The sequence below is a fragment of the Orbicella franksi genome, chromosome 7 (genome assembly GCF_964199315.1).
Source record: "Orbicella franksi chromosome 7, jaOrbFran1.1, whole genome shotgun sequence".
Taxonomy (NCBI): domain Eukaryota; kingdom Metazoa; phylum Cnidaria; class Anthozoa; order Scleractinia; family Merulinidae; genus Orbicella; species Orbicella franksi.
The window spans coordinates 26,879,904-26,902,194 of record NC_138151.1 but is presented as its reverse complement, the minus strand read 5'-3'; the positions used below and the strand labels follow the sequence as shown (position 1 = coordinate 26,902,194).

Genomic DNA, 22,291 nt, shown 5'->3' with positions numbered 1-22,291 from the left:
TTCATTCAATCGCAATTTTTTGACTCACTACGCGTTCTTTCGGTAAGAAAGAAGAAGCTGAGAATTGCTGGGTTCTTTGCATCGTTACCTTTTCTAACATATCTTTGTAATAAAAGACTAAAGCCATCAATACGCTTCGTTCAATTATCGAGAAAAATAGCACAGCTAGCGCAGGTGTTGAGTAAATAAAATGATCGCTCTATTGACATGTTTGTTTTTTTGCAATCCTTATGCACGCGCTGAATTGCATCAGCAAAAGCGCGCGCGAAAACTGTGTTCGGCCACCTTAAGTTACTTTTAAGGTGGCTCCATAGGGTAATCATTTATGGCGTTGCGCGCGCAAGTGTTATGTTTTGAATGCTGTTTTTGCATTCGCTTTCACACCTAGTCCTCTCAAACTTATTACATGTAATAAGCAATGATTAAATAGTGTTTTACTATCATCTCTGTTAAAGTTTTGGGATTTAGTCTTAAATCATAAATACCCAAGCAAATGTGTTTTTTACTGTTTTTATGGCTTTATTTGTGATTTTTTACATCATCGCTTCCAGCGGGATACGAATTTTAAACACGAAGAAAGAAGGGTTGTAAAGGCAGTTTTTTCAATATTTTCAAATTTATGTCTTTTACCGAAAAATCTGGTCTTATGGATTTCCCTGAAAAACGAGCTCCGACTAAAGTAAAATATTTACTACCAATCTGCCAAATTTTACGGAGTTTCACCGAAGGAAACGCGAGAAATTTCACAGTCAGTTTTGCTTTTTGTGCTCATGTTGACGTAATAAAATATCGAAAAACACTGACGTTTTCCTTTGAGCGCGCGCAGATTACTTCCTCAACGCTCGCGCGATCGTAAAACTATAGGGAGCCACCTTAAAGTGATTCCTTATTATTGCATTGCGCATCCCTACTGCGCACGATTTTCGTGTCATTAGCGCGCGCAGATGAGCGCGTGCGCGTACAAAACGTAAGAGATTTCCCTCAAACTAAGGCCCAGTTCATACGTCGCATTTCTGCCGTGTCGAATTCAATTCAATTAAATGCGACAGAAATGCGACTGTGGATTCATACGTCGCATTTGTGTCGCACTTAATTCAGAATTTATACTGTCGGGTATGTCGGCCAGCGGAAAATGCTTTAAACGTAGAAGTATTCAATATGGCGGACGCAAATACCGAGCGACGAAGGACTTTAATTTTGCGAAAAATTGTCCGCCAATAGAACAAGAAGGAAAAGGCTGACAACGGAGCAGTATGTGTTGCAATATGTTCAGGTTGCTTTGGGTCGAGAATGGCCAAGTTTCTTCTTTTTCTTTGGCAGGAAAACACTTACGCATGCTCAAACATTAACATAATGTATGCATTAGATTCGACACGGCAGAAATTCGACGTCTGAATCGGTGTCGCATCTCTGCTGGATAATGCGACAAGACCAGTCGAACGTGCGGCAGAAATGCGGCAGCCGATTCAGACGTCGAATTTCTGTCGAATTTAATTCATCGAATTGAATTCGATACGGCAGAAATGCGACGTATTAACCGGGCCTAAGCTCGATAGCGAAATAAATGCTCCTTTTCTTTTAAACGAGCACGGTGACCCCCACTTTTTATTTCATAATTTCAATGAGAACAATATCCTCAATAACGGAGAAAAACATTAGCAGAAATCTATAGCTACTTTTTTAGCAAATGAAATAAATACTACAGAGGGAGACATGACGGGCCCAACAGCGCATGTCCAAATTATTTTTCCTTTAAGGATAAAAACATGCAGGGTATTTGAAGACATTTTTTCTGGGACGTAGATGAATAACCAATCAAAGGAAGTCAAACTCTGTGTGATATAACCCGCTGCATTAAAAAATAATCGAGCTTATTTTACTGCGCACGGAGATGACCAAAAATCACCTAAATAACCGTATTTGTCAGCATTGTGGCGTGAAAACAGGCACGGTGACCCCTCTTTTTTACTATGTTTTAAATATCTTTTTGTCCTGTAACAACAGCATACCAAGTTTCAACGGAAATCTATGGCGGGTTCTTTTACTAAGGAATCACCGTAAGTCGTTTGCAGGTTTTAATACACAATCTTAGAAGTAAACGAAAGTTTTAAACTTTTACTTGCTATAAAAGTTAAGAACACTTGGCGATATATCACGAAACATGTTGACAAAAACAGCTTTATATTTTAGCGGCCAGTACAGTAGAATACGGCCCGCTAAATTGACCAATCACAACGCGCGTGCTAACTGAGAGATATAATAAGAGGAACAAGCACTTTCATGCCAACGTTTGTAACTCAATACTTTTGTTTTCCTCGCCAAGGTATGCAACATGATACCATTGTGTCCTCGAAAATTTAAGAAAGATGTGTATTTTTTACACACTACTGGAGATTAATGTTGATAAATGGAATGAAGTTAAAATTAAATGTAGAAATGACATCAACTCGGAAAAAATCCGAGTTCCAGATGGGAATTGAACCCACGACCCTCGTGATCTAGCCCGACGCTCTAACCACTGAGCTACTGGAGACTCTTATGGTGAGTTAAGGGTGAAATGTGGGTCTTTGACTGGAACCGATTATAATAATCACTTTGGAGGAAGTTAAAATTTTGATGAAAAATGGAAGAGGAACGATTTTGCTTCATTCAAAACTCAAATTTTCATTTCACCGATAAACAAGAACTAATCTAATTATCAAAAAGTCACGCCGAGTCATGGAATAACAAGTTTTTATTCCGTTACCACCTTTGGCTTTAACCATTAAACCACGTGAAACTAATACACAGTGCTATCGATTTATATTACTGAGGTGCGTTTCAACGAGAAGAACTAAAAGTAAAGATCGTTACTTGACCGAGTCACCTCAAAGACTGATGTAATTCATTGGCGGTTTCAGTAAGTGCCACGGAGCCTGTAGCAATAATTGCGAAGTTTCTTTTGTCACAAAATTACTAGTTTTACATACATTATTATTAGACATTTTAAAAAGTTTTACTCTGAATATTTCTTTCTAATTGTTTCTTTTTTTTCTATTTATTGTGACTCCAAATTAGCATGGGATTTTCTCAGGCTACAAGGTATTTTTTCAATTGACACGTTAATAAAGTTTCTATTCTATTCTATTTTATTCTATTCTACTCTCTTCTATACTAACGAAGAAGAGACTGACCACAGCACTTAAACAGTGTAACATATTTCAAGAGTCACGTAATTAAGTGATCATTGCACTTTTTCAGTCCTGAAACTGGTTACACAGCACAGATTTTAACAAAAACGCTAATTTCCTTCTTCAGTCTCCTTTTCCAGTCAGGTAGGAACACTGGTTGCAACAGAAGTTCCAAATAGAAACAACTCTTTAAGATGAACAACTGGAACAGACTTGACAATCTGGACTTGAAAGGTGAGGGGAGTAGAAGAGTGACGAAATGGAACTATAGACACAATCAGTCCTGGACGTGCTGCTACAAACCTGCAAGATAAAAACACATTTTGCATCCAATTATTGGTCAGCATGCAATTTATACAGAGGTTTATGTCACTGAAGCCTTTTCATACATTGCAGGTCCAGGGAAGTGATGCACACAGAGCGCTATATTCCTATAAGGCTTTCCAAACAGATGCTGAACAATTTTTGTATGTAGCTCTTATCATGCACATCGAAGCACAAAGCAACAATAGCATTCCCCATCAGACGGCAGCCACACAACGTATCCAACGCACTCCTTAATATACGATTACTCCTAGTAAATGACTGACCAGAATCATAGGTAAGCAATGCGTGCAGAGAGCTATGCGGCTGTAGCCCTTTTCACACATTACAGACCTATGATGCTAGGCAGTTACTGATTAGAATCATAGGCAAGCAATGCGTGCAGAGAGCTATGCAGCTGTAGCCCTTTTCACACATTACAGACCTATGATGCTAGTCAGTTACTGATTAGACTCGTAGGTAACCAATGCGTGCACAGAGCTATACGGTTGTAACCCGTTTCACACATTACAGACCTATGATGCTAGTCAGTTACTGATTAGAATCATAGGCAGGTAATGCGTGCAGAGAGCTATGCGGTTGTAACCCTTTTCACACATTACAGACCTATGATGCTGGTCAGTTACTGATAAGAATCATAGGCAAGCAATGCGTGCAGAGAACGATGTGGCTGAAGCCACTTTCACACATTGCAGATCTATGATTCTAACCAAGTAAGCGATGCATGCAGAGAGCTATGTAGCTTAAGCCCTTTTCACACATTGGAGACCTATGAAGCTCCTCAGTAACTGGTCAGATCGTAGGTAAGCAATGCGTGTGGAGAGAGATGAGAGAACAGTGAAGAGAAAATGGGGAAATAAAATGTTACAACTGTATGCTAATAAAATATTATGATTAGAAATCCAAATGCAGAACAATAATGATTTCCTTTGTTTGAACTTTATAAATTATTAATGAGTCTGAAATGTACCTTTGCTTCACAGAATCCATCATGACTTTGCTGGCTTTAATTGTTATATCACAGAGTACTTGAAAATAATACAGCTTACAACACTGTAAGAAAGATATAGAACAACATCATAAATTGGTTCCATGGTAACTGTTATTACCATTAAATTCAAAGAGTTCTTGCGTTAGAAGCTAAAAACCTAGACGTATGTTACTGTGGAACATCAAAATATTATTAATCGAGAAATTGTTTTTCCTTAGTCCTCAGTTTTGAAGAAAACTGTAAAAGTGATGTGCTTTCTCTGCAGTCACCATCACCCAGAAGATTTTAAACTTATGTTTCGCTTTCAAAAAACTAGAGCTTTCCGGCAAAGCTTTGTTATCGTGGGAGTGCAGAAAAGCTAAACATTTCCAGCATAAATCAAACCAGCTTTTTAAAAAGTTAACTTATTGTTTAATTACTTCTTGAGAACTTTGCTCACTAAAGAATTCTGAAAAATAAACTCATAGAGAGCCTCTGCCTGCAGTTCAGCTGAAATACTATCATTTCTTTCTGTGCAAGTAATTACAATCTCTACATAAATCATTATTATATCATTTACTGAACATTTAGCCCCTATGATTTTGAAATCAAAGCTGAGAGTAAGAAGAGGATAAACTGAGTAATTTAGTTGTTTATTTAGGAAAGTACCTTATGATTTTCCTTCCTATTTTAGAAAATAAGAATCACACATTAAAATAGCAAAGGGCTAGCAAAAGATAGAGCAAATGAGAGCCTCTTGTGGGGAGAAAATACATTTACAGTCGAACCTCTGGTTGCGACCAGGTCTTGTAACGATCACCTCTCCTTAGTGACCAGTTTTCCAAATTACCCAAAGTTTCCAAATCAAATCACTACATTTAAAACCTCCTGTAAGCGACCACCTCTCATAAGCGACCAGGACCACTTTAAAGCCGAAAGTTTGGAATTTTCTTTTGTTTCTAACCTTCTGTAAGTGATCACTGGACAGACAATAGAGCATAAATTGGATAATAAGGTGTTATAACATTATCGCATTCCTTGGTAGTACAAGAGATGGCAATTTCTCAATAGGAAGTACCAGAGTTTTTATCGAAATGGACTTTTTGCACGAATAAAACCTTAAAACAGAGAGTAAGTCTCTGTAGTTACCATATGCTAATGAGGTAAAATTATGACCCAATATGGTCTATGCTGTCATAAGCGACCACCTGCCATAAGCCACCACCTAGGCTTGACATTTTGGGTGGTCACTTACTGGAGGTTCGACTGTATTTTAAATTAAATTTGACTGCCATTTTCACTGACTTAGGTTAGATATTTAAGTGGTCTACTCAGACATCTTATATTTAATACCTTTTCGAATAGTGAGACAACAACTCGAGAATCTATCTTCATGGGACCATGCCTTGCAATGATGCAAACACGTTCAAGATGCTTTGATTCTCCAAGTGACAACAGAAATGATTCAGTGATTTTGAAGTGTGGTTGTTCAAGTCTGGAAAAAAATCATTTCATCCCTTCAGTGTGTTATTGGAATACAATCCAAAAATGTGCAGTTCCAGAAAATATCCATACCCACCCCATAGAAGGTCAATGGAAACTCTGAGGGGGGGTGAGGATCTCAAAAGCCAAAAATTTAAAGAAAACTATCAAGCTAAACCGAAGGGGATTTTGAAACCAAAAAAACTCCCACGAGAAGGGTATGGATTTTCTCTATTTTCAATCTGTGAATGGTGATACTGAACAGAATTTCAATTGTTTCACAGAAGACAAATGCAAGAGCAAAATGTCAAGAAAAAAATCTTTCTTTGTTGCTTTTTAGCATCTTGAGGTTTAAGTTTATTAATTGTTGACTTAAGAAACTTTAAGAGCAGACATTAAGTGGATGGAACCCAAGGGTGACCACCTAGTGCTAAAAATTACTTCCTTGGTCTTAAAAGGGTCCTCTTACATAACCATTAGCTAGGTACTATTCTGGGATTATCAAGTGGATAAAGTTTGAGAATTTCTTCAACACTCCTTTTCCAATGGAATTACCTAAAGACAGAGAGCTGTTGGAAGTTAAAGCATACTGACAACAAATACAATTATTTTCTTTTCCTGAAAATTACTAGATGCTGACTTGCTAAATATTGGCAAACATATTCAATCTCAGATTGCTGAGCACTGTATACACCATCTTTGATGACAGCAACTGTGCAACCATGAACCCTGTTTAGGACATGATCAGACCCAGTTTAGGACGGACTCAAATAAAATTATTATCCTTTTCAGGGCCGAAGTAATGCCAAAAACCTTATCATCTGGCAGCAACTCCCTGTACAGCCCATACAAGAGAGTACCCTCTCCAAAGGGTACTATTACAGCTACCATACAAATCTTACCTGAAGTCTCTTAGTTGATGGCAACAAGAAAGAGCTTCTTGAAGAAGTGCCACATTCCCTGAATGACTGAGATTAGCCAAGGTTGCAAGAGACAAGAACTGAAGATTGGAACAGTTCTGTGCTATGGTAACAAGGCAATCCAAACTGCATTGCATGAATGGCGCTAGAGAAAACACACAAAAAATACATGGAATAATTTCTTAAATTGCATAGTTGCAAATGACCAGTCAGTTTGTTTAATAATGATAAATTGATAACAAAATTTTATGTCAGAAAAAGCAAGTGTAAAATGAGGGTAGAATCAAGACTGTGGGAAAGTCAGGAGTCACATGTACATGTAGATTCAACCTGTTACCAGGAAACCCCACAGCTACACCTAGGCCAAATCAACTGACAGCTGTAGAAATTAGGTAGCTGAGTGGGTAGTATGAACCTAAACTTGCATTTCCAGAGGGTTGTCCAGGGAAGTGCAGAGAGAGGTCAAATGAAAAGAAAACTGAAATGTTGATAGCTTGCACAACACCCCAGCCACCCTCTCCCTGTGTAAACACTGGACCTAGTTCCTTACAAACCTGCCAGTGTCAGTCTCTTCAAACCTTTCCAGTTGGCAATTGACGCCAAAGTGTCATATGTGCTTTTAATTGTGTAACAAGTTTCAGTGCATCGTTCTGCCAGAGCTCTGAAATTTAAAGAAAATTCTTGGTAAGAATAATAATTTTCACAAAATATTTATCTTATTTGATTCAAAATATATCAACAACAATAGCAGCAACAAATGTAAGTTTCAGTTAGCAATTTAAACTCTCATCTGACAGTTTAGAGTATTTATTTATTAGCATTTGTAAAGTTTTCAAAACTAACATTTTGGCATGTTCTGGTATTGGTACCAATTGAAGGCTTTCGTGCAAAAAGGGCATATATAGCTTTTTAGGCCGATTTTTATTTTTTGCAGGATCGAGCTCATTTTTGGCAGACTGACTTGTTTTGACATGAAAAGCATCGTTGCATAATTGTTTTTGTTGATTTGCACTTCGTTTTCGAGAAATAACTTATGCAAAAAACTCAGTTTTCCAAGGGTATCTTTTGGAGATCTTTTGTTGAACAAAAAAAAGAAACCTTTTGTTTTGCCAAACTTTGAAGTCACTGAAATGTGGCATTTGCTGCTAGTTTTGTTACTCATATAATTACGCTATTCTCTTACTGTTGCTTTGTTAGTACAAGCGAATAAGGGGCTGAACGGGCCAGATTCGAGTTTGTTTTGTCGTGACACCGGTTTGATACAAGATCGGACGATTTTTTCTCCGGTCTATTTCTCTACTTCTTTCAAAAATAAAAACATCTATTTAAAAGTTAGTGAGGCGATCTCAGATAGTGCAGAGTATAATTTACGGCTCTGATACAGTAGTCACAGAGGTCCTTAACCATTCCGTTCTCTCCCTTGGTTGTCAACTAGACCTTTTCCCCTTGCAGAATATGAGCAGACATAAACTTGACAAGACGTAATCTTAGCATCGTATAAGTTTCATGTTTGTATTTTCTTTCAAGGTCCAAAAATAACTTACAATAATTTATTACCGTTTATCAAGACGGCTTTGAATTTTATTGTGATGTTTTACGCTGAGTTTTAGTCATTTCAAATTCAATAATTTGCAGAAGTGGCAAATATGACAATTTTATTTTTCACTCCAATGTACATAACATGATACTTTTGTTTTCCTCGCCGAGCTATGCAACATGATACCCTTGTTTCTTCAAAAATATAAGAAAGATGTGTATTTTTTTACTTAATGCTGGAGATAAATGGAATAAAGCTAAATATCTCATGAAAAATCGAAGAGGAACGATTTTGTTTTATTCCAAACGCAAATTTTCATTTCACAGAAAAACAAGAACTAATCTTATTATCAAATAGTCATGTCCAGTCACGGAATAGTTCGTTCTTATTCACGTCAAACTAGAATACAATGCTATCGATTAATACAACTCAGGGGCGTTTCAACGAGCAGTTTTGAAGGTAGAGATCGAAATTATATCCTGCATCGGTGAGAGAGTCACCTCAAAGACTGATGAAATTAATTGGCAGTTTCATTAAGTGCCACAGAGTCTGCAGCGATATTTGTGAAGTTTCTTGTGTCACAAATTTATTGGTTTTACACGTAACTAACGCGGGAAAGTTTCGGCTGAATATAAACTTTTTGCTCCCTTCATTGAAGAGGAAATAGACAAGCCGCTAGCCACTACCACAAATTATCAACACCTGGTCTCTGGAGTGTCCATAATAGAGAGTTTAAATGTGCATGAATTTGCTCCCTAGAGCCGAGATTTAGTGTCCGTTGTCCGTTTTAGAGAGGGTCCGTATTATAGACGCTTTTTTTTAGAAGAAATGTATGAGAATTTTGTTGGTACACTGTACATAGGAAACTGTCCATGTTAGAGAGGTGTCCATATGGAGAGGTTCAACTGTACCAATTTAAACAGATGAGTGGAGAGGGCCACTGTGAGAGTTAAGTGTAATTCTCAAGAACAAAACACAATGTCCTTCACTCAGCCAGGGCTTGAACATCGACCACAAATTCTCACAAATTTAATGCTGCTGGGAGAGGGTAACCATGTAGCATCCTGTGCTGAAGGGGTAAAATCCTTCTGACTGCTTAATGCATAATGTGCATAGTTCTTATAGCTTGTATTAGATTTGATTTTAAATGATCTCGAGCTCTGCTGATTACTCCAGTGAGTTTAAATAAAGTTTTTCAGTTATGTTCAGTTCAACTCCATTTAATGGACCACTTGGCCCGACTCAGACTTCGTACAGACTTTGCCTACCTATTAGATGACCTGTAGTAACTCTTCACAAATGTGGTTCCTGGTGATGAAGTACGGATGAGTTCAAATTCTGTTATTTTACTGCACACTTGAGTCAGGTAATCAAAAGTTCCCACACCACGTAACTCACAGCAAGGTGTTTGTGTTTGTATGTCATTGGCAGCTGCGGCACTGTTTGAGCCTGTTACTGGATCACAACTTGACTGGCAGCCAGGAAGATTCCTTCCATGGCAAACCCTCTTGGTTCTTTTTACCACTTCTTCTTTAAAGCCACGCTTGCTACTCTTCTTGTTCTCAGCTGAACCTAGCACACAGTTGCAAATGCTCAGAGAAGTAAGACTGGTGAATTTGGAGATAATTTCCATGAAGCTATTTAGTTTTTCCTTAGAATCTTGACTGTAGTGAACTCCCTTGAGGTTCAACTGAGTCATGTTTGTGCAGCATAGTGCCAATGATTCCAGCCCTTGAATCTACAGTAAGAATGAAAATATTGATCTCACTTACTACCACTGATAATATTCTTAACATTTTGATTCCTAAGACAGACCAATAGTTAATTAAGTTAACTATACTTCATTATCAGGAAAAATAATATGAAAGTTTATCTAAACTGTTTTAATCAGTTTTATTATATGTATGACTAGCTCGGTGCACAGGCAAGATGGCTCAAATCCTGCCTTGTGATTGGCGGGCAAGATGGAGCTATCTTGCCTGCTCGGGACTACCCACCATGTCCCACAGGAAAAATTTCTTCAAAAGCCATATAATAAATCCTTTATTGACCATGCTTGTTTGGTCAAGATGGCTTGATATTGGCCTCATTCTTTTTTTGCAAGTTTATGGACTGCGACTCCATCTCGGTTCATTAACTTGCAAAAATAGAACTTGGCCAATATCCAGCCATCTTGACCTTACAATTGGTCAATAACCCATACATGTATATATTTTTAATAATTATTAATAAAGTAATATAGTCTTGTGTATTGTAAGTAGTCTTTGACATGGTTTTATAAGTAGCTGTAGCTGTAGATGGTAAGTAATGTCTATATTGAATCTTAAGTAACTGTCAGTAGCTTGCTAGCTTGAAGTAGTGTCCATTTTGTGTTGTATTGTAAGTACCTGTAGTATTGTAAGTAGTGTAAGTGCCCTAATAAAAATACAAAAGTATAGATATGTAAATAAATTCGACATTTGGGTGTAAATTGATTTGATATCCTGCTCAAATCTGGGCATCAGCCATTCTGCTTTATCAAAATGCTGAGCTACAAAATGTGGTTCAGCAAAAAGACAAAAACGTTGCTTTATGCTCACACCAAAGGTTGGACATGCAAGGAACCATGAAACTATTCATTAGATCAAAAGCAAATAATTTTGTAGTTTACAGACTTACTGGTGTGAGGCAATTTCGGCAATCTTGTAAATTGAGAATCTTGAGGTTTGGCGAGGAAGTTGCAATCACTTGCAACATATGGCCAATAATGTCCATTCCAGTAAGATTCAAATATCTCAATGACTGTGCAGCGAGAATGGCAGTCAAACGGTCTGGATCTTGTTTACCCAGTGCTCCCAAATCCATGTTAACTATTGACGATTTAGTTGCCAACTTTTCGATGTGCTCATTGCAATTGTCAGATTGCACAAAATAATCAAAATGGGGCAAAACAAATGTATGAAGAGTTCCACGCTCAAGCTCGGGACCTGCTGCCCTTAAAGACATTGCTTGTAGACCAGTTAAATGATGATCATGATTATACTGGGGTGTAGTGTTTGACAAAGAGACTGTTACTTGTTCTCCTTTCTGAAATTGAAGGCCACTTCCTTCAATAACAATCTCAACACATTGAATGGCTCTCTCTGTTACATCAAACCACTGGAGTGCAAATCTTTTCAGACTTAGTTCACGGCAAATGAGCGGCATTCCCAAGTTAAGTACAAATGGCACAAAAAACTTTAACTTATCAACAAGCACTGGAAACCGAATCATCAGTTGATCCAAACCCGCAAAACCAGTTGCAAGTCCCCTACAGAAAGACACCATTATGTCCCTAAAAGTTTCTCTTGAAATTGGGGTGGGAGGTAGGTAAAGATCACTAGCAGTAATAGACCAAGCCAAAGTTGTAAGATTACTGTTCAGTTTCAAAACAGAACAAAGGGTTTTCTTAGAGACACTGCAACCTAATACATTGAGAGATGTCAACTTTCTGCACTTTTGCAGTGCACTGGAAAGGGCACCACCTTTTAGCCAGTAACATTCTTGCAGATTTAATACTTGTAGGGAATGTTTGTACTTGCTGATGTACTTGCAGATCGTAGCAGAGGAGGGGTGCAGCTTGCCATGAAGGTCCACAAATCTGAAAAGAAAGAAGTACAGTCACTAGGTGCTAAGGTGATCAACATCTACCCTGATGGCCTTTACATTGTATTTTGCTTTCATGAAGGTTATTATAAATACTTCACATTACGCATTCACCAGAAATTTATTAGTCTTATTATTAGCTCACAGTTTTTCTCGAGCTTCACTCTTGGAAAACTGTGCGACCTTCAGAACAGATAGTTAAAATGTCCGCGGACAAATATCTGAACATGTTTTTGCACCAAATTGAGGCTATTGTATATCTATCATCATCATGTTCAATTTGATTGGGAGGTAAACACAACAAAAATTAGAGCAAATATTTGGGAAAAGTTCAAAGTCTGAAGTCCACTAATTTGAGAGTGATAGACGTTCTTAAGATTTTATCACTTACAAGGGAAAGATAGCCAGCCAAAAGGTTTTTTGATGAAATTTCAAGAACATAAAGTTAATGTGAGATGAGGAATTGCACTTGATTTTTCATACAAATACAGTTGAACCCCGTTAATCGGGTTACCAACGAGCCACAAAAATCTGGCAGTATTAACAAGGTGGCCGTATTAAAGGGGTTCTTTAAATTTAAGAAAATGACTGACTAAGCCTCTTTTTAGGCCAGAATAAATCAGCTGTAATGACGAGGTGGCCGTATTAACGGGGTGGTCATGAGGCAGGGTTCTACTGTATCTCTAAATTTTCCAGCGAATTGTGACCCAGTTTTAAAGACAAATGTATGGAAAAAATTGAGGCTACTCTAATTAGGTTATTTCCCTCAAATGTGACCAGTAAATTCTTTTACCTGGTATCTTTAGTTTGAGGTGGCTCTCTATAGTTTTACAATTGCACATGCGCATAGGATGAAAGCTCAAGTAATCTGTACACACTCAAAGGAAAACGTAAGTGTTTTTCGATTTTTATAACGTCAATATGGGTACAAAAAGCAAAACTGACAGTGAATTTTCTCGCGTTCTATCAGTGAATTTTTTTTTTTTTTAATCTGGCTCAGTTGTAACCACATACAATTCCTATAAAATACCGTATTTTTGTTAAAACCTGTCAGAGCTAATCTAATATATTCACAAGATTGACAAATTACAGAATATTGGAAAAACCGTCTGGACAACCTTGACTTTTTACCAATTCAAAATGTCAGGCAATATCACTTCCATGATGTGGAAAAAGTATGAAAAAATTTCACCAAAGGAAAGTATAAATATTAAGGAGTTTAAGCCAAAATAAAGAATATATCTGCCTGTCATTAGATGATATTTTGCCATGGTAACGGCCTTAATCCAAAAATTGACAACCAAAAAATAAGCGTTATTTTAACAGTACCCGTACTAGTAAATCTCTACAGGAAAAAGAGAAATTAACTAAGTTTCCTTTTCTAACTCGTGCTCTATAGGGAGGGTGTTCGTTAATACTCTAGAGAGCCACCTTAAACTCATAAGTATTTCAGAATTCGAATTCTCCATGAGCTGTTAGACATTAGATTATTCACCGAAATTTTTGTCGTCCCAAGAAAGATGGCGTCAGAATTAACCGTGAAAAGGTCTATTTTTCTACATTAAAAATCGTAAATCGTTTCAAAACCTGTGAAGTCGAGGATTTAGCGCGAGGTCATGCCAGCGTCGGTTCACTCGTGATAAGTGTATAAGTTCTAACGGATGAAGATTTTGAAATATTGTGAATAACATTTCTTCTGGTAGTGACTCCATCTTTGTGGAAAGAGAAGACGGAAGTTTCAGAGACTAGGTTATATAAGAGGATCACGAAACTTAAAAATTCTTCCCAGGTTTTCACGGTCAAGATGGCGGACATCGTTGCCGAATGATCACAAACTTCTTAACTTCTTTTTGTGTGAATGATGTCCAGCGAAATCGATTCTGGTGACTTAGATAGGCCATCTGAAACTGATAAAGTAGAAAATGTAGGAGAAGAGTCCGATTGTCCGCAAGATCCGGCAACTGGTCCTCAGAAAGGAACAGAGGATCCCAGTGCGAAAGATTCTGTTGCAGATAGTGGAGTCGCTCATCAGGTTGAAATTCTGACGGTGTGTCAGCAACCCGCCGAGGTTGATAAGCAAGCCTTTGTTCAAAATGGAGTTCGAGACAGGGATGGGTCAAGATCAAGCCATTTAGAGGACAAATTAATCGATTCCGAACTTGAACGAGGCGCACCAATGCAAGACCAGGAAGTTGCTGAGGTGGCTGATCAAAATCTTCATCAAAATAAAGACGACGTTGATTCAAGGACAGCAAACTGCGGGGATAAATCAAATGATCGCGACATTGAAAGGGACACTCCAATGGAATCAGAAGACAACTGCAGTGGTGAAGTGTAAGATTACTTAATTTTGTTCTTGAAATTGTTTTCTCTACCTGATCATGAACTGGCCACCAGTCCACCATCAGGTGAGCCCCCTGTCCGCCCCCTCCCCCCCGCCAAAAAAAAAAAAGATCAGGCTACTGTCAGTCTACTGACAGCCAACAGTTGGTTGTGCATATGTTCATGCCTAATTAATAAAAACTTTCATTTCACTGTTGGTCTTTTTATTGGCTAACTTTTGGCTGCTTGTCACCTGAGTATTAACCATTCACTGTTCTAAACTTTCTTGGGAGCTGTTCTTCACTTTTACTGAAGAGTTGGAGGTTGTGTACATGTTTGGGGAGAGGGAGAGGTTGGTTGGTTCCATTATGATTCTTTTAAATTTCAAACTGTGATTTAGATTGCCATTAGGGAAATATTTCAAACTGGGTTCACAGTCTGTCAGTCCCTGTTTGTCTCAGAAATGCAGTAAGCAGTGTTGTAACTTCCTAAAACGTGACACCCTGATACCCCACAGGTTACCTGCACCGTACAGAAAGAAACTCTCCATTCAGTTCATTTCATTTCCTTTTGATTGGTTGAAAGACAATGGGAAGAACAATTCTGACAGAGTTACCCCTGTATTCAAATATATAAGTTGAAAATCATGTACCATTTTTTGATGAGGGTGCAGTTCTTATTCCTAATGAAGGTAACTGTTTAATTGAACAAGGATAAAACATTCATGGTCATTTTGAACTTGAAGCACTGCAATTCTGTCTTGCCTCAGTAGGTACTCTGTAGTTCACTATAACTTCAGTGAAGTTCCACAGCAAGTGACAGGAGCTTGGCAAGACTTTGACATCTCAACTTCAAACTTTCTTAAGGGTTGCAAATGGTGAGTGCAGGTATCATGGTGAACAACGTTCAGAGGACAGAAGGGAGGGGAGAGTGGGATTCCTGTGCCACTAGTTTGAATTTCAACAAGCTGTGTCATATTACCTTGTATTCAAAGTCCCAGTAACATCCAATGAAAGTTGGAGACCTGCTGAATAGGTTTACATGTATTTTTGCTCCAAGAGCTTTGAGTTTTAATTGCAGTGTAGAGTGCATGCTGAGAAGTGTACAAGATTTTATTCTTATTATTTATACTTTGCCTTTTTTTCCTACATTGTTTGAAGGTCACCTGATGGCTCATGTTTACTGACAAACAGTGATGATAACATCCTTAGAATATTTAATCTTCCAGTGGAATTATACAGTGGGGTTGCTGTGCAAGGACTGTCGGAAATGGTAGGAAAACTCCTCCACCACACCTCATCCTCTTCTTCTTTCTCCTGGTCCTTGTCCTCTCCTATCTCCACCCACTTCTCTTCCTTCTTCTTGATAACATGATTTTAGGACAGCAAAAGCACAAGGCATTTTTTAATGCTTCATAGAATTGAGTAATGTTAATCAACAGAGTTGTAATTAGACTTCTCACTTTCACATGGTTAGCGCGCTCAACTTGCTGGGGACATTATGTTGTGTTCTTGGGCAAGACACTTAACCCTCACACTGCCTCTCTCCACCCAGGTGTATAAATGGGGGGGGGGGGTACACTGTGATGGACAAGCATCCTATCCAGGGGGGGATAGAGATATTCCTAGTAGCTTTATGTTCTAGAAACTGGATATAAGCAGCACCCACTTGGCTCATATGCACAGTTTACCCTTTTCACTGACTTTCCTTGTCTTTTGAAGGTGTCAGCACTAAAGATGCACGAGGGAGAGACCATTTATGATTATTGCTGGTATCCCTTTATGTCATCGCTTGATCCTGACTCATGTTGGTATGTTTTTAGAATTTTTAAAATGAGGCCTGCAAGTAGTTAATTGGCAACTGACAAATGGCTTCAACTGTAAATGGCTGGAATGTTTTACAACTGTGTGTATTAAGGTAGCTAGTAAAAAACATTTTTATCAGTGATCATGCACAGTGAAAAACCTTGTCCAGCAGGAGATCTTAAGAATGTACAATCTTCGAAGGATCCTTGAAAGATCCCATAATAATAATAATAATAATAATAATAATAATAATAATAATAATAATAATAGTAATAATAATAATAATATAAACATAATTATTTAACCAGGGCAAACCCCGTCAACAAATGCTGTTATCAAGAGGTGCCCTGAACAACTAAAAGTAGAATTAAAATAAACAACTGAAAACAATAAAAGTTGTAAGAACATTACAATATATGTAGTAAAAGATAAAAAGACCACAGAAGGAAGAAAATATCATGACATCCTGACATAACCGATGTTGGAGACACTAATCAGACCCCTGTAGAGGTCACGAGTATGGAATATCCTGACTTGAATAACAGATCTTTCTCAGATGGGGAGAACAGAATGGAGTATGTTGGTTTATAGTGCAGTATATAAGATTGGCAAACATACCCTCTGCTTATGCAAACATGGAAAAGCCCTGAGATCAGAATTTTACATCCTTGGAAGGATTATGGCTATTTGCATGTTTATTTTAGACACTTGCATTGACTTATTTGCGAATTACCAACATATTACAGTTTATTGAGCACCAGTCGTGACCATCCTATCCACATGTGGGACGCTTTCACTGGGACAATAAGATGCACTTACAGAACTTATAACCACTTGGTAAGTTTCATGTCAGTTCTTCTAAAATTGCTAATGAACAGCTGTCAGTGCTACACCTAGACATTGAATCTCCTGCAGTGGGGGATGATGAAAACTATCTTAAGCTGGAACGTTTGACCTATCAACACTTTAACTTGCACACTGTCAAACATTTGTAAAGTTGAACCAATTACTGTTGCAGTATCACCAAAGTAAGTCAATGATGACAGTTGCTCCAATTCTATGACTGACTGACAACAGGAAATTTTCCAAAGGTTTTCCTCTGAAATCTTCAGACATCATCAGATAAGGAAAGGGTCATCTTCAATATTCCTAGCTAGGGCATGACATTGTTTTTGATAAGTTAATAAAGATGGTGAATGATAAGTTGATAAAGTTAATAAAGATGGTGAATTTTGTCCCACGCTCGTGTCATGTTGATTAATTCACCTTCACATTTCATTACCGAGCTTAAAATTCACCATCTTTATTAACTTATCACTACTCACGATGAATTCGATAGCGTTGATCCTAGCAGTATGCAGGACACCTATCATATATGAACTCAGTTAAATGACCTTGCTCTCCATGAGTTCTCGTAGCTCAGTGGATAGAGCGCCCGCCCGGTGTTCGGGAGGTCATGGGTTCGATTCCTGTCGGGGACTCAGAATTTTTCTTTGTCCCACACTCGTGTCATGTTGACTAATTCACCTTCACATTTCATTACCGAGCTTAAAATTCACCATCTTTATTAACTTATCACTACTCACGATGAATTCGATAGCGTTGATCCTAGCAGTATGCAGGACACCTATCATATATGAACTCAGTTAAATGACCTTGCTCTCCATGAGTTCTCGTAGCTCAGTGGATAGAGCACTCGCCCGGTGTTCGGGAGGTCATGGGTTCAATTCCTGTCAGGGACTCAGAATTTTTCTTTGTCCCACGCTCGTGTCATGTTGACTAATTCACCTTCACATTTCATTACCGAGCTTAAAATTCACCATCTTTATTAACTTATCACTACTCACGATGAATTCGATAGCGTTGATCCTAGCAGTATGCAGGACACCTATCATATATGAACTCAGTTAAATGACCTTGCTCTCCATGAGTTCTCGTAGCTCAGTGGATAGAGCACTCGCCCGGTGTTCGGGAGGTCATGGGTTCGATTCCTGTCGGGGACTCAGAATTTTTCTTTGTCCCACGCTCGTGTCATGTTGACTAATTCACCTTCACATTTCATTACCGAGCTTAAAATTCACCATCTTTATTAACTTATCACTACTCACGATGAATTCGATAGCGTTGATCCTAGCAGTATGCAGGACACCTATCATATATGAACTCAGTTAAATGACCTTGCTCTCCATGAGTTCTCGTAGCTCAGTGGATAGAGCACTCACCCGGTGTTCAGGAGGTCACGGGTTCGATTCCTGTCGGGGACTCAGAATTTTTCTTTGTCCCATGCTCGTGTCATGTTGACTAATTCACCTTCACATTTCATTACCGAGCTTAAAATTCACCATCTTTATTAACTTATCACTACTCACGATGAATTCGATAGCGTTGATCCTAGCAGTATGCAGGACACCTATCATATATGAACTCAGTTAAATGACCTTGCTCTCCATGAGTTCTCATAGCTCAGTGGATAGAGCGCCCGCCCGGTGTTCGGGAGGTCATGGGTTCGATTCCTGTCGGGGACTCAGAATTTTTCTTTGTCCCACGCTCATGTCATGTTGATTAATTCACCTTGACATTGTTTTTGTTTCATTATTTGCCACGTGTCTGTTCAGTAACAGATCACAGATAATTTACGTCAAAATGTGGTGAAATGTGGTTAGGCTAGTGTGTCACTGATTGATGTTCTTACCACATTTTGACTTCTTCTGTGATCTATTACTGAACAGACACACTGCAACATGAAATCTATCTGTTTTATATAATAACAAAACAAAAACAATTGTTAATGATGTCATCTATGCATCTGGCCTCCAATAGATCATAAGTAAGAACCAATCAAAATGCGAGTCAGAAAAATTTGACCTATATTATAATAATACTGTACATAAGGGGATCATATTCATAAGGAGATCATAAATGTTTGATGATCACTTTCACTCTTAAATGCTCCGTCAAATGTTTGGATATTAGGATGAGCTGGTTGCTGCAAATTGTGTGTCATTTAACCTGGATGGCAGTCAGATCTACTGTGGTTTCAACAAGATGGTCAGAGTTTTTGACACAGCTAGACCAGGCAGAGATTTCCAGCAGAGACCAACAACAGGTGTGCAGTTTGAAATACCAAACATTTCTGATAATAAGCGTTACTCTGTTGCTCAGGATTGTAACTCCTAAACTGAATGGAAAACCTGTCAAGAAAAAAAAGCTTTCTCCTCCTTCATTCCATGTTGTTGAACCTGTAGATGCTGATGCACAATGAGCTGACATATAGCTCTTAATAAAGGTTTTCTTTACAAAAGCAAAAGTTTCTAAAAGCATGCAAGCACACGGATGGAAATGCTGGAGTTTAAAATGTATTTTAGGTCAGAATGTTTTCAAACTAGATTAATTTTTTTCAAACCAGTTTATTTAGTTTTTCTCACTCTTTTTCTTTCTTTTTTTGTGGGGGGGGGGGTGGGAGGGACAGGAGGGGGGGTCTTAAAAGAATAACCTGTACACCACCCACCTTCATCAGTACCTAACCCTTCCAGGGCCCCATATCATCCCCCCTTACCGGTACCTGAACCCCCAGATCTCTTTTAATCATTATTTTGTATTCACCTAGATTTGAACACCTGATCTCAGACTTCATAGTCCACCCTTGTCTCCACTACGCCATGTAGTGGATCGTTGCAAATTTTCTTTTATTTAGTTGTCTAATAAGGTGTTGGTCTCAGATTCGCTCTTCCACTTTGATGAAAATTAAACTAGTTTGAAATCTAGATCATCCCAAATGAACACACCCTTCATATGCCAAGAAATTTAAAAAATCACAATTTGTCATCCAATTCTGATAAACACAGAGCAGACTGTGCATCACCTTAGTCTACAGAAAAATCATGCCACATTTCAGGAGTGTAATTGGCATGTTGTTCATTACAGTCAAAAAGGAAGGTCAGAATGGAATCATTTCAAGTATTGCATTCAGTCAGGACAACTCTGGGATGTATGCTTTGGGTTCCTATTCAAAATCAGGTTTGAATTTGAATTGACAAATTAAGTTAACGAGAAGTAATAGATAAATTAACATTAACTAATGGAGGGTGTGGTGGCCATGTGGATAGTGCGCTGGACTGCGGATTATGCAGCGTGGGTTCATTGACCAAGTCTGGGTCACTGTGACATGATCTTAAGCAAGACACTACTCTTAGTGTCACTCTACACCCAGGTGTATGCATGAGTGGGTAACCTTGTTATGGAATAGAATCCCATCTAGGTGTTAGTAAAAATACACCAGATTTACTTGTTTATGGCTTCAGAAACTGGGATAACCTCTATTGTGTGTGAGTGCTTTCATTCATCAGTGGAGTCACAGATGCCAGGGATGAGGCCACAAGGAAATTTTTGCAAGAGGCAAAGCTGCAAAGGAAAATTCCATACTTTGTTGCTTTTAGCCATTGTGACATGTACTATTTGCAAAGTTAAACGAATTAGCTCTAATAAATTTTCCTCTTCTTAACCATCAGTTGGAGTCTACTCAGATTCAGATGGTGAGCTAATTTTTCTCCTCCAAGGACAGCAGGGTGGGGTCACTCATGTCATGTTCTCCCCAGATGGGACAAAGCTATATAGTGGCGGCAGAAAGGTACATGTAGGCAAACCTGCCTGAACCAAAGCTCAGTTTTTTGTATAAACCCCACAACATTGACACTCTGTTAATGCAGCTAGTCAGAGTTTGTTTGCGGATTGGTCCAGATTTACAGTTTTCATTGCCTTTTTAGTCGGCTGGATTCTCTAATGAGATCTCTAGAGGCAAGAGCTCTCTAGAGCCAAGTACTGTACTGTCCTTGGGCTTGCTACTTTACTCCTGAAGGGTTTTTCTGAGGGGCAACATGACAAAAATGCTGGGAAGTTCTGTGTAGCTAGCATCCCATCCTGGGGGACTGGCAACAATTCTAGATGCGTCATGATACAAAAACTAGTAAGAATTATGTAGTAGGCACTCGCTGTAGACCGATGTTAACTTCCTGCAATAATAAAGGTATGCACTGATCTCTCTGAATGTTAATCTGAAGCACTTTTTTTAACAGGATGATGAAATTATATGCTGGGATGTGCGAAATCCTGGAACAGTCCTGTACTGTATGATGCGCTCAGTGGACACCAACCAGAGGGTGTTTTTTGATATTGACAGGTATAAATCAATCATAACAGATGCACTTTCATACAATTGACACCACACAGTCTGGCTAATGTTCAATAGTCAATAGATTGAGGAATATCGACATCTTAAGTCCCCTCCAAACAGGAATAAACTATCACCAAGTGTTTGAGGCACAGCAACAGGTGCTTCAATTTGAGCCAGGGTGGGGTCACTATGTTGTACTCTTCAAGACCAAGACACCACTCTCACAGTGCATGTCGCTCTTAACAACCCAAGACAAAAGCAGATAGGAAAGTTTTGCACAATACATCACAATTACATCAAGTTTGGAAAATGGAAATAATTAAAAAGTATAGAAATTTAAGACAGAAACTGCAGTAAAGAGCCAGCTGTTCTGACCACTGACACTGTATACTGTGTTAATATTCATTATTATATATACTGTATTAATATCCATTATTATGTATGCTGTACTAATATTCATTTCGTAGGGCTGGACAATACATAATCTCTGGCAATGCCGATGGTTGTGTTTCCATTTGGGATTCTACACTTCCTCCTCTCAATGACGACACAACAAAAGAAGCTACACTACAACCTGTCATGAAGTTTGTGGCTCATGGGGACTTTGTAAATGGTGCCAGGTATGACAATCCTTTAAGTCTCAAAAGTCATGACCAGTACATAATAGTATTGAAACACTGCTGTTCTTCTAACATTGGTCAACATGAGCACAAAGTGATCTGGCCTTTGTTGAAGAGAAAGGAAGTGGCCATCAAACAAAAGGGAGGCTTCAGTATGTAGTTGTATGGATTGGCACAAATTATGGTAATTTAAGAACAGATGTTCCCATTTCAGACAATTTAGAAATCTGGTCTGAAACTGGGGATGGGTTTAAGGGCATATTCATGTAAATGTTTCTCTCTTTTCACCAGTTCACTTCATCCAAAAAGAAAAGTAGGCCCTCAAAATATAATTAATCTGACACAAT

The 22,291-nt window shown here is 38.4% G+C and overlaps 2 protein-coding genes across 3 annotated transcripts in view; one reads left to right on the top strand and one right to left on the bottom strand.

Annotated features, from left to right (window-relative positions):
* Window positions 1-2,167: 2,167 nt before the first annotated feature.
* LOC145493871 (F-box/LRR-repeat protein 18-like) lies at window positions 2,168-13,829 on the bottom strand. The gene is made up of 8 exons (XM_081473347.1): window positions 13,615-13,829; window positions 11,062-12,022; window positions 9,672-10,141; window positions 7,421-7,527; window positions 6,849-7,011; window positions 5,818-5,959; window positions 4,465-4,547; window positions 2,168-3,473 (listed from the first exon to the last, which is right to left on the bottom strand). The coding sequence occupies exons 1-8, from the start codon at window positions 13,737-13,739 to the stop codon at window positions 3,311-3,313; spliced, it is 2,214 nt and encodes a 737-aa protein (XP_081329473.1). The 5' UTR covers window positions 13,740-13,829; the 3' UTR covers window positions 2,168-3,310.
* LOC145493877 (telomerase Cajal body protein 1-like) overlaps window positions 13,821-22,291 on the top strand; it is a 9,719-nt gene continuing 1,248 nt past the window's right edge. The window contains exons 1-10 of one of the 2 annotated variants that reach the window (XM_081473356.1): window positions 13,821-14,361; window positions 15,122-15,226; window positions 15,510-15,621; window positions 16,071-16,159; window positions 16,901-16,991; window positions 19,128-19,260; window positions 20,079-20,171; window positions 20,663-20,781; window positions 21,227-21,330; window positions 21,792-21,944. In XM_081473356.1, the coding sequence (XP_081329482.1) occupies window positions 13,886-14,361; window positions 15,122-15,226; window positions 15,510-15,621; window positions 16,071-16,159; window positions 16,901-16,991; window positions 19,128-19,260; window positions 20,079-20,171; window positions 20,663-20,781; window positions 21,227-21,330; window positions 21,792-21,944 (1,475 nt within the window). In that variant the 5' untranslated portion in view covers window positions 13,821-13,885. Of the gene's footprint in view, window positions 14,362-15,118; window positions 15,227-15,509; window positions 15,622-16,070; window positions 16,160-16,900; window positions 16,992-19,127; window positions 19,261-20,078; window positions 20,172-20,662; window positions 20,782-21,226; window positions 21,331-21,791; window positions 21,945-22,291 lie in introns of both variants that reach the window. The other variant, XM_081473354.1, reaches the window with a different exon arrangement.

Excerpts from the sequence above, each read along its gene's own strand:
- LOC145493871 (XM_081473347.1), bottom strand. The coding sequence starts at position 13,739 with ATGGAGTCACTACCAGAAGAAATGTTATTCACAATATTTCAAAATCTT. Across the intron at positions 5,960-6,848 it reads CATCAACTAAGAGACTTCAG|ACTTGAACAACCACACTTCA; the intron begins GTAAGATTTGTA and ends ATTTTTTTCCAG. Across the intron at positions 4,548-5,817 it reads TTGTCTCACTATTCGAAAAG|TGTTGTAAGCTGTATTATTT; the intron begins GTATTAAATATA and ends TCTTTCTTACAG.